We start from the raw sequence: 12,640 nt of genomic DNA, 5'->3' as shown, positions 1-12,640 counted from the left end.
ACCTCACTCACCTACCTACCTACCTACCTACCTACCTACCTACCTACCTACCTACCTACCTACCTACCTACCTACCTACCTACCTACCTACCTACCTACCTCACCACCTCCAAACTCCACTATGGCCAAGACAAAAGAGCTGTCAAAGGACACCAGAAACAAAATAGACCTGCACCAGGCTGGGAATACTGAATCTGCAATAGGTAAGCAGCTTGGTTTGAAGAAATCAACTGTGGGAGCAATTATTAGGAAATGGAAGACATACAAGACCACTGATAATCTCCCTCGATCTGGGGCTCTACGCAAGATCTCACCCCGTGGGGTCAAAATGATCACAAGAACGGTGAGCAAAAATCCCAGAACCACACGGGGGGACCTAGTGAATGACCTGCAGAGAGCTGGGACCAAAGTAACAAAGCCTACCATCAGTAACACACTACGCCGCCAGGGACTCAAATCCTGCAGTGCCAGACGTGTCCCCCTGCTTAAGCCACTACATGTCCAGGCCCGTCTGAAGTTTGCTAGAGAGCATTTGGATGATCCAGAAGAAGATTGGGAGAATGTCACATGGTCAGATGAAACCAAAATATAACATTTTTGGTAAAAACTCAACTCGTCGTGTTTGGAGGACAAAGAATGCTGAGTTGCGTCCAAAGAACACCATACCTACTGTGAAGCATGGGGGTGGAAACATCATGCTTTGGGGCTGTTTTTCTGCAAAGGGACCAGGACGACTGATCCGTGTAAAGGAAAGAATGAATGGGGCCATGTATCGTGAAATTTTGAGTGAAAACCTCCTTCCATCAGCAAGGGCATTGAAGATGAAACGTGGCTGGGTCTTTCAGCATGACAATGATCCCAAACACACCGCCCGGGCAACGAAGGAGTGGCTTCGTAAGAAGCATTTCAAGGTCCTGGAGTGGCCTAGCCAGTCTCCAGATCTCAACCCCATATAAAATCTTTGGAGGGAGTTGAAAGTCCGTGTTGCACAGCAACAACCCCAAAACATCACTGCTCTAGAGGAGATCTGCATGGAGGAATGGGCCAAAATACCAGCAACAGTGTGTGAAAACCTTGTGAACACTTACAGAAAACGTTTGACCTCTGTAATTGCCAACAAAGGGTATATAACAAAGTATTGAGATAAACTTTTGTTATTGACCAAATACTTATTTTCCACCATAATTTTCAAATAAATTAATAAATAATCCTACAATGTGATTTTCTGGATTTTTTCCCTCATTTTGTCTGTCATAGTTGAAGTGTACCTATGATGAAAATTACAGGCCTCTCTCATCTTTTTAAGTGGGAGAACCTGCACAACTGGTGGCTGACTAAATACTTGTTTGCCCCACTGTATGCTATTTTAATTTAACTCAAGTTGTGTTCTGATTATGAGGGGGTTCCTGATGAATTTGCTATGACAAACGGGGTACCCGGCCCCAAAACCTTTGAGGACCCATGGTTTAGGATTATGTTGGTCTGACCCTTGATGCAACTGTACCACCTGCCGGACGGGAGTATGGAAAACAGTTCTCAGACACACCCCGGAATGTACGTCCTGAATGGCTGGGAGCTCACCCCCAGTGATGCGCTGGGCCGTCCGCACCTCCCTATGTAGGGCTTTCGGGTCGAGGGTGGTGCAGTTGCCATACCAGACGGTGATACAACCAGTCAGAATGCTCTTGATGGTGCAGCTGTAAAAATTCCTAAGGATCTGAGGGGCCATGCCAAATCGTTTCAGTCTCCTGAGGGATAAGAGGCACTGCCGTGCCTTCTTCACAATTGTGCTGGTGTGAGAGTACCATGTTAAGTCCTCAGTGATGTGGACACAGAAGAACTTGAAGTTCATGACCCTCCACTGCGGCCCCGTCGATGTGGATGAGGGTGTGCACCCTCCTCTGTTTCCTGAAGTCCAAGATCAGCTTGTTGGTCTTGCTGACGTTGAGGAAGAGGTTGTTGTCCTGGCACCACACTGCCAGGTCTCTGACGTCCTCCCTGTCTCATCGCCATTTGTGATCAGGCCTACCATCACGTGTCATCAGAAAACTTGATGGAGTCGGAGTCCTGCGTGGCCGCAGTCGTGGGTGAACTAGGAGTACAGGAGGGGGCTAACCACACACCCGTGGGGGGCCCCATTGTTGTAGGGTCAGCGTGGCGGAGGTGTTGTTGCCTACTCTTACCACCTGGGGTCGACCATCAGGAAGACCAGGATCCAGTTACAGAGGAAGGTGTTCCATCCCAGGGTCCCGAGCTTGGTAACAAACTTAGAGGGCACTATGGTGGGAGAGGGCAGAGTGGTGTGCAATTGATATTGCGTCATCTATGGATCTGTTAGGGTGGTATGCAAATTGGAGTGGGTCCAGGCTATCTGGGATGATGGAGTTCAGGTGTGCAATGACCAACCTTTCAAAGCACTTAATTATTACAGATGTGAGTGCTACAGGACGGTAGTTAACGTGGCAGGATACCTTAGAGTTTTGATGAACAGGAATGATGGTAGTCAGCTTGAAACGTGAGGATTACAGACTGGGACAAGGAGAGAGCGGGAGAGAAAGGAGAGAAAATGTCTCTGAAGACACCTGCGGCCTTACGCGTGTTGACACACTTAAAAACCTTACTCATGTCAGCCTCAGAGAGAGATCACCCAGTCCTCATGCTCAGCGGGGGCCCTCATGCTGGGCTCTGTGTTGTTTTTGTCGAAGCATTGATAAAAGGCATTGAGATTGTCTGGTAGAGAGACTTCATTAGGCAGATCATGGCTAGGGCTTCCTTTGTAGTCCATAATTTACTGTAGCCCCTGCCACATGACTCAGAGCCGGTATAATAGGATTCCAACTTTGCCTGTTCGATAGCTTTGCAGAGGTCGTAGCGGGACTTCTTGTACGCATTCGTGTCCTCGGCCATAGCCTCACGGTTCGCTGCTATAGCCCAATGAGCAGTAGCTCTGTCCTTTAGCTTAGCACGCACCTCTGTGTTAATTCAGGGCTTTAGTTTGGGGAAGCAGCAAACCTTAACTGTGGGGACGATGTCAGCGATGCATTTCCTGATTAACAAATTCCAGTCAGCGCTAGCAAAGCAGTCCTGTAGAATAGCTTCTGCTCCGGTAGACCATTTTCTATGGAGCACATCATGGGTCTTCCTGTTTGAGCTTTTTGTTTGTAAACAGGAAGCAGGAGTGGCGCGGAATTAAAATCACCGGGAACAAGAAAAGCAGCATCCGGGTGCATGGTTTCCTGCTTGTTTATAGCCTCGTACAGTTCATCAAGTGCCAGCTTGTTGTTGTTGTCCTGATGTGGAATATATACAGCAGTCACAATAACAGATGAAGTCTCTCAGGAGGTTAAAAGGTCAGCATTTGACCATCAGGTATTTCAAGACGTGAACAATAGGACAAAACTCCCTTCTACTGCGCTAGATTTTGCACAACATTTGCTGCTGATGAAGAGACTTACCTCTCCCACTCTAGATTTCCCTGAATCCGATATCCTGTCCGCTCGGTGAATGGAGAATCCATCAAGTATTTTGTCTGAAAGCCATGTTTCAGAAAAACAGAGGATATTGCAGTTACGAGAGTCCCGCTAGAGGTCATCCATCTTATTATCAAGTGGCCAATAGAATGAAAGGAACTGGTGGCTGGTTTTCCTTCGACTCGCCAGGACGGCCACTCTCCTCACTCTCCTTTTCGCCGGCGTTTCCTCTTGGGTAGCCCAAAGATTTGGTTTGAGGTACACAAAGTGCCCAGGGCAGATGAGTCAAACTCGTAGTTGAACCCAGAATTGAGTTAAGAAAGAGCCGGTCTGATGTTCAAAAGTATTTGTTGATCATATGTAATGATAGCGGATAGATTTAGTGCCAAAAAAGTAGATAAACATCAAAATAATGGCTAAGTTGGGTCAGAGCACACAAGACGGCAGCCATACAATACAGTAGTACACTGTCATATATCTTCAAAAGTCATTTACCTTTCTAAGCCCTATTATCCACTACAGAGTGGATCACCTAACAGACATATCTGGCCCTCAGAGATAAAGCAGCATCTGTTCTGTGGTGTGATGTAGTATGTTTGTGTGGTGGGAGGGGGGGGGGGGGGGGGGCTCAGGGCTGTACTCCATTATGACTCATTACCTGAACGACTTCTCCTGGTCCAGATTGCTGAGCGAGTTGGCTTTAGGAATGCACGCGCCTGGTTTGGTGGGCAGATCTGCTGACTGTGGGAGCAAGATAGAAATGCAAATACAATTCCTGGAAAAGTAAACCTTTACGGACATCACATGGACCAATCAAATAGAATTAGAAGAGGTCAGGGTCAGGTAACCCTGTGAGCATTACCAGTGCTTAACTTGGACTGAAATAGGTTCTGGTACTCATTTTATGTGCCGGTACTGTTTGCATTTAGGTGCAGGAGCTCCACAATACTTTTGAGCTAATATTTTATAAGAGGAACAGGAGCTCAGGCAGTAGAGCATTACATATGTGCACAAGAGTGAGGTGTTTTCCAGATGCTTACCCTGGGCCCGACGGTGTCTCCTGCCTCCTTGGCTCGGTCCACAGACACAGAGCGCTTGTTCTCAAACATCTTGACCCTGGACAGCACCGACTGGGCCCTTATGGCCGGGTCGTCCTCCAGCTCCACTCTGGGGGGAGGGGGAAGGGGATTGGGGGCTGTAGTGATCACCGTGTCCCCAGGTGAGGGACGGAGAGCCTCTGGTTGTGGTTTGGGTGCGGGCACTGGGACGTCAAAGTTCATGATGGGTTCATACTGCTGGGGTGGGGGCTTGTAGCCTCGGTGCTGTGGTGTTGCCTGGTTGTAGGCAGGACCAGGTCCTGGCCGCTGGGCAGGCTCCCCCTGGTAGTATTGTTTCGGGGGCTCTGGAGAGCGTGTTGCAGGGGGATACGGGTGAGGCTCCTGGTCGTAACGTAGGGGAGCATAGCCCCCTGGGACGGATGGAGGAGGCTCATCGTAGCGGATGGGTCCTGGTCCTGCTGGCTTGCCGTAGCGAGGTCGTCCGTTGTAGCCCAGCGGGTTCTCATCATAGCGCGGCTGAGGGGGGCTGTCTCGCTCGGGTCCGTCTTCATAGGACAGCCGGGGGTCGTAGCCAGGCCCAGGGGGGTGCTGCTGCTGGTGGGGTGGTGGGCCAGAGGTCTGCTGGTTGTATGGAGGCCACTGGTCATCGTAGTGAGGCACGTTTTTCTCGTGGTGCAGTTGAGAGTCGAAGTTACGATACTTTGGTTCCAAGTAGCCACCCCCGTCGTAGCGGTTGGGTGGGTGATCGTAATCTCTGTACGGGTGTTGGTCCTGGTACGGAGGCTGGGACTCGTAGGTCATGGGCGGCCCCATCGCCGGAGATGGCTTTACACCACCTTGGTTCACTCTGACTGGCTCCTCCAGGTAGGGATCCTTCTTGTACATCTGAGGAAATAAACAATGGAAGAAACATATGGTGAGTAATGGGACAAGAGCAACCAGTAGCACACATCCAATAAATAAATGTGCTTATAAATATAAGAATCAAGTGACAGAAGGCAACGTAGAATATTAAAACAGAAGATTAATAATGGCTGAAGGAGGAAGCAGAGAGGAAGCAGGGAGACCTGAAATAGAGACACTCAGAGGTAGGGGTTAAAGGTCAGGTCAAACAGAATGCAGGTCTGAATGTCAGATCAGAGCAGCCAATGCACACAGGAGCTCTCAATATATACACAACATACCACTTTTGTTTAAACAGCAACCGAAAAACAAAACAAACAAAGTAGATACAAAACAAAATAAAAACTACATCTTGACAACATTACAAGCCAAATTAAAATACTGCACAACGTAAAGCCACCTAAAAACCATGGCATTTGAAAAGTAGCCATTGAACAAAAAAGTCATAATTTACTTGAACTTCATGGGATGTTTAAAAGCCATAAAATGTATACTCCACAGTTGGGGCGGAATGGCTACATTTCAAATTCAGGGAATAAAATGCCCAATAAAATATCCAAAATACTGATTGATGACTTGAAGAGAATGTCGCCAAATAATATATTAATTGATATTTATTTATTCTATATAATTAAAATGGCCCATTCAGTCTGCATCAACCAGTACACCACTATCATCAGTTCTACTGCTACGTTTAAACAGAAGAGAAACCAACTGAAACATGTTGTAGCCATGCAAAGAGGGAAAGCAACAGTGAGAGCCTCAGGTCCTTCGCTGCTCTTCTCTATATAGGTACCACACCAATGCAGCAGTCAGTCTAAGTTCTCCTCCAAGAAGCCCACTGTTGTTTATGAGTGCTCAGACACACACAGTCTCTCTCTCTCTCTCTCTCTCTCTCTCTCTCTCTCTCTCTCTCTCTCTCTCTCTCTCTCTCTCTCTCTCTCTCTCTCTCTCTCTCTCTCTCTCTCTCTCTCTCTCTCTCTCTCTCTCTCTCTCTCTCTCTCTCTCTCTCTCTCTCTCTCTCTCTCTCTCTCTCTCTCTCTCGACAGCGGGCAAGCATGCAAGAGTGAAAGGAAAGCGTGGCGGGCGGTACACAGGCAGGCAGCGACAGGCCACAGCAGACCGACAGCGGGGTCGGCCAGGCCATGTCCAGACGATGGGTACCTGTGGTTCTGAACTGGGCGGTCCGGATTGTAGGGGTTCGGGTTCGAGCGTTGGGGCCGGGGCCAGGGGCTGAGCTAGATCAGGGGTGGGCATCCTAAGCCTGTCAGCCTCGGGGCCGGGGCCTGGGTTGGGTTTGCTCTGGGGAGCAGCGATAGGGCCAAGGCTTAAACCATGGCTCAAACCCGCTACACCATTTACAGTTTTGTTGACAGCAGGGGGCGCTGCCTCTGTCTCAGCCAGTAACACAGGCTGCTCAGGCTGCTGGGGGAGGATAGGCATGGTGGCCGGAACAGCCTCTGCTTTCTCATTCTGTGAAGTGGTTCAGAAACGTTTAATACACGGTGCTATTGCACGAGGGAGATACACCCTCACTAATGTTAACGTTACAGCGTAACACAGCCTGCTCTGTACCTCCTCCACCGACCGACTCAGTAACTCACCATCCTCGGACCAAATTCAACTGATGGCTTTAGATGATCAATCTGCCACGTAAAAATTCGTAACAGGACAAAGTTTATGTTGTTAATGTAGTCTGATTGGACTTTAATTCTAGATTACAGTACAATGTTTTCTTTTTTTTTTTTTCTCTTTTACACATCAGAAGACAAACTTTTCGTGTATATCATAACGGCCGAATTGACCCAGATAAATACATTTACAGCAATACGTGGTTAACACTGACATTTCCAACATGCACATAATACTTTCTTGTGTCACGGTATCACAAGTGAAACAACTAGGAAGAGCACATAGGTGGGTACCGATACAGACACTTGACAGACACAAAACTTTGTCTCCTCAGTGAGAACATCGACATTAACAAAAACAGGCACACTAACGCAGGTCGTGAACACTGATTATAACAGTCACACTAACACAGGTCGTGAATACTGATTATAACAGTCACACTAACACAGGTCGTGAATACTGATTATAACAGTCACACTAATACAGGTCGTGAACACTGATTATAACAGTCACACTAACACAGGTCGTGAATACTGATTATAACAGTCACACTAACACAGGTCGTGAACACTGATTATAACAGTCACACTAACGCAGGTCGTGAACACTGATTGTAACAGTCACACTAACACAGGTCGTGAACACTGATTATAACAGTCACACTAACACAGGTCGTGAATACTGATTATAACAGTCACACTAACACAGGTCGTGAACACTGATTATAACAGTCACACTAACACAGGTCGTGAATACTGATTATAACAGTCACACTAACACAGGTCGTGAACACTGATTGTAACAGTCACACTAACGCAGGTCGTGAATACTGATTATAACAGTCACACTAACACAGGTCGTGAACACTGATTTTAACAGTCACACTAACACAGGTCGTGAATACTGATTATAACAGTCACACTAACACAGGTCGTGAACACTGATTATAACAGTCACACTAACACAGGTCGTGAACACTGATTATAACAGTCACACTAACACAGGTCGTGAATACTGATTATAACAGTCACACTAACACAGGTAGTGAACACTGATTATAACAGTCACACTAACGCAGGTCGTGAACACTGATTATAACAGTCACACTAACACAGGTCGTGAATACTGATTATAACAGTCACACTAACGCAGGTCGTGAACACTGATTATAACAGTCACACTAACACAGGTCGTGAACACTGATTATAACAGTCACACTAACACAGGTCGTGAACACTGATTATAACAGTCACACTAACGCAGGTCGTGAACACTGATTATAACAGTCACACTAACACAGGTCGTGAACACTGATTATAACAGTCACACTAACACAGGTCGTGAATACTGATTATAACAGTCACACTAACGCAGGTCGTGAACACTGATTGTAACAGTCACACTAACACAGGTCGTGAACACTGATTATAACAGTCACACTAACACAGGTCGTGAATACTGATTATAACAGTCACACTAACGCAAGTCGTGAACACTGATTATAACAGTCACACTAACACAGGTCGTGAACACTGATTGTAACAGTCACACTAACACAGGTCGTGAATACTGATTATAACAGTCACACTTAAACAGGTCGTGAACACTGATTATAACAGTCACACTGACGCAGGTGGTGAATACTGTTTATAACAGTCACACTAACACAGGTCGTGAATACTGATTATAACAGTCACACTAACACAGGTCGTGAACACTGATTATAACAGTCACACTAACGCAGGTCGTGAACACTGATTATAACAGTCACACTGACGCAGGTCGTGAATATTGTTTATAACAGTCACACTAACACAGGTCGTGAACACTGATTATAACAGTCACACTAACACAGGTCGTGAATACTGTTTATAACAGTCACACTAACACAGGTCGTGAACACTGATTATAACAGTCACACTAACACAGGTCGTGAATACTGATTATAACAGTTACACTAACACAGGTCGTGAACACTGATTATAACAGTCACACTAACACAGGTCGTGAATACTGATTATAACAGTCACACTAACACAGGTCGTGAACACTGATTATAACAGTCACACTAACACAGGTAGTGAACACTGATTATAACAGTCACACTAACACAGGTAGTGAACACTGATTTTAACAGTCACACTAACACAGGTCGTGAATACTGATTATAACAGTCACACTAACACAGGTAGTGAACACTGATTTTAACAGTCACACTAACACAGGTCGTGAACACTGATTATAACAGTTACACTAACACAGGTAGTGAACACTGATTTTAACAGTCACACTAACACAGGTCGTGAATACTGATTATAACAGTCACACTAACACAGGTCGTGAACACTGATTATAACAGTTACACTAACACAGGAAGTGAACACTGATTTTAACAGTTACACTAACACAGGTCGTGAACACTGATTATAACAGTCACACTAACACAGGTCGTGAATACTGATTATAACAGTCACACTAACACAGGTAGTGAACACTGATTATAACAGTCACACTAACACAGGTCGTGAATACTGATTATAACAGTTACACTAACACAGGTCGTGAACACTGATTATAACAGTCACACTAACACAGGTCGTGAACACTGATTATAACAGTCAAGCTTATTCTTGCTTTTTTCTCTTTTTTTCTTCAAAAATAAAAAACACACAAACAATGATAGTGAATAAATACTTAAGTGGATACAAATTTTCTTTCCATCTTTTTTGTTTTTCTTTGTTTTGTGTTAGTAGATAATACTGTTTTAAAACACTGCTTCAATAGCGGCGCCAGAACACCCTCCTCACGCACACCACGGATTCGAGACAACAGGGCAGATGAACGGCTCTCATAAACGGTACCTGCTGGGCCACTGGTGCCTTGAACCCGGCTGGGTCGATCCGGTTCAGGGGGTCGGGCTGCACTGTGTGCTGGTACCCGCCGTACCTCAGGGGCTCCTGGATGACTGGCGGGTCCTCTCGGACGGGCTCCGAGGAGCGAGTGATGGCGGGCTCAGTGGGCAGGCCCACCTCGTCGTTCAGCGTCTCGTCTAGTTCCTGGTCGGTGTAGGCCCCGCCCTCTGTGTCCGTGTCCTCGTAGTCGGAGGTGTGGCGGCTGTCCGTGCTGTACATGGAGTACTCACTGCCCGGAGCCGACAGGTACGACAGACGGTCATCATGCAGATCCAGGTCATCATCTGGAGCACCGTCCGCCTGGGGACACACGACAGGAGGACAGCAGGGGAGAGAGGGAGGGAGAGGGACAAGAGAGAGAGGGGGAAGGGAGATAAAGAAAGAGCAGAAGCAGAAACATTACAGTGAGGAGAGAGACAAATTAATGGCAAAGAAAAACAAAATACATTGTATATTAAAATTGTCTGACAAATTTTGAATACAACATTTTCATTAAAATGAAATGTATTGGTAAGTGTTTAATGTGGTTAGTCTCGGCGCTGAGTGTCCTACCTTTCCCTCTGAAACCCACACCAGCTGGTTCTGCTGCTGTTGAATGGTCTCCTTCAGGGCACCGTACCACCCGTCATTCATATTATTCATGTTAATGGTGGCTTGGGAAGGATAGAAAGAAGAGAAGGAGCAGAGACAAAGCACCACTCAAATGAACACAGTCAGCCGATAACACAATTCTCATAATCACTGTGAAAATCTGTTCTCACAACCTCATGAAAAACCATTACGATTAACACATCAGAGTCCGGTTTCCCGATAGCAATGGAACGTTGACAACACCACACAGAGAGAATGGTCACTTATCGTGCCGTTGGAGCATGTGTCGATACTGATAGGATCAAAAGAAAGGAAGTGCTGATCTAGGATCAGCTTTCTCCATTAAAATCTTACCGTAACATTCTAATTATGTCACAATACTGACGACGGATTAGCTCCTAGACTAGAGAGATATTTTTTCGGTATATTTGTTTGGTATACTCGGTGAATATTGAGACAAATTACAGACAATACCCTACAAGTAGCAAATCAGAACTCAATTGATTGAACATGAAATGGATTTCAATATGACTGAAATAGGCCTATAGCCTATTGTTTATCTTTTAATGCAGTCATCTTGAGTTTCATTTGAACCACCTTTTTATATGTCACTTGTTTGTATCAATTGCAAAGACATGGGCAACTTTTGTATTTGTAGTCAACTTTGTTCTGAAGTTCTCGGTGGTCACAGAGAGACGGATAAACCATGTGATTCTATGTTCATTGAAGATCTTCTGTGTATAAAGTGATGCGGGGGGGGGGCAAAAAGCTGTTTAACGAGTGGTCTGTGGAAGGCGTTAGATTACGAGTGTTTTCAAGTGCAACGTTAACGATGGTTTGGGGGAAAACAGCTCGGAGATTTAACGATGCTCCTACGAAGGTTCTAACGATGAACTTAACCTTAAGATGCTTTTGGGAGACCGGGCCCTGAACTAGTAAGTAATTGATATGTCTAGCTATCATTGATTCAGATATTGATGATTCATTATTGTTCTACATGAGGGGAAAAGCTTATTTCTAGTATCACCCCAGATTTCTTGCGGTGTGTAAGCACCGGTTGTTGCGGTGTGTAAGCACCGGTTGTTGCGGTGTGTAAGCACAGGTTGTTGCGGAGTGTAAGCACCGGTTGTTGCGGTGTGTAAGCACCGGTTGTTGCGGTGTGTAAACACCGGTTGTTGCGGTGTGTAAGCACCGGTTGTTGCGGTGTGTAAGCACCGGTTGTTGCGGTGTGTAAGCACCGGTTGTTGCGGTGTGTGAGCACCGGTTGTTGCGGTGTGTAAGCACAGGTTGTTGCGGAGTGTAAGCACCGGTTGTTGCGGAGTGTAAGCACCGGTTGTTGCGGTGTGTAAGCACCGGTTGTTGCGGTGTGTAAACACCGGTTGTTGCGGTGTGTAAGCACCGGTTGTTGCGGTGTGTAAGCACCGGTTGTTGCGGTGTGTAAGCACCGGTTGTTGCGGTGTGTAAGCACCGGTTGTTGCGGTGTGTAAGCACAGGTTGTTGCGGTGTGTAAGCACCGGTTGTTGCGGTGTGTAAGCACCGGTTGTTGCGGTGTATAAAACACCGGTTGTTGCGGTGTGTAAACACCGGTTGTTGCGGTGTGTAAGCACCGGTTGTTGCGGTGTGTAAGCACAGGTTGTTGCGGAGTGTAAACACCGGTTGTTGCGGTGTGTAAGCACCGGTTGTTGCGGTGTGTAAACACCGGTTGTTGCGGTGTGTAAGCACAGGTTGTTGCGGTGTGTAAGCACAGGTTGTTGCGGTGTGTAAACACCGGTTGTTGCGGTGTGTAAGCACAGGTTGTTGCGGTGTGTAAGCATTATATTACCACTGTTGTATGTATGAGCTGTCATGAGTCCAACAACACTCATGTCTATAGCGCTGCCTGGCAGATGTCAATCTGTTTGACCTTACACAAATACCACAGGTGACACTTCTCTGTTGTTCTCTCTCTCTCTCGCTCTCTCTAGGCTTGTTCTAAAAATACCAGGCAGTGCTTTATCTATAGACCCATGTGGAATAAGGGAGTAACTCAACATGGATGGGAAAGGAGAGGCTGTCTGTGCTCTCTGCTCTCCTG

At 46.4% G+C, this 12,640-nt stretch overlaps 1 protein-coding gene across 50 annotated transcripts in view; it reads right to left on the bottom strand.

The window, feature by feature from the left end:
• The window catches only part of LOC110506437 (tight junction protein 1), a 157,330-nt gene that overhangs the window by 24,828 nt on the left and 119,862 nt on the right, over window positions 1–12,640 (bottom strand). For 34 of the 50 annotated variants that reach the window (XM_036963729.2, XM_090222181.1, XM_090222183.1 and 31 more), the window contains 5 exons: window positions 10,528–10,628; window positions 9,925–10,275; window positions 6,596–6,904; window positions 4,511–5,413; window positions 4,129–4,211 (listed from right to left, as the gene is read on the bottom strand). In XM_036963729.2, coding sequence (XP_036819624.2) covers window positions 4,129–4,211; window positions 4,511–5,413; window positions 6,596–6,904; window positions 9,925–10,275; window positions 10,528–10,628 — 1,747 coding nt within the window. The remainder of the gene's footprint in view (window positions 1–4,128; window positions 4,212–4,510; window positions 5,414–6,595; window positions 6,905–9,924; window positions 10,276–10,527; window positions 10,629–12,640) is intronic. The other 16 variants (XM_090222190.1, XM_090222199.1, XM_036963734.2 and 13 more) reach the window with 1 other exon arrangement.

This window comes from Oncorhynchus mykiss, chromosome 26 (assembly GCF_057628025.1).
Source record: "Oncorhynchus mykiss isolate SJ-2025 chromosome 26, ASM5762802v1, whole genome shotgun sequence".
In the NCBI taxonomy this organism is placed as follows: domain Eukaryota; kingdom Metazoa; phylum Chordata; class Actinopteri; order Salmoniformes; family Salmonidae; genus Oncorhynchus; species Oncorhynchus mykiss.
Note: the sequence above shows the minus strand (reverse complement) of the source record. Positions and strands in the feature narration are given on the sequence as shown.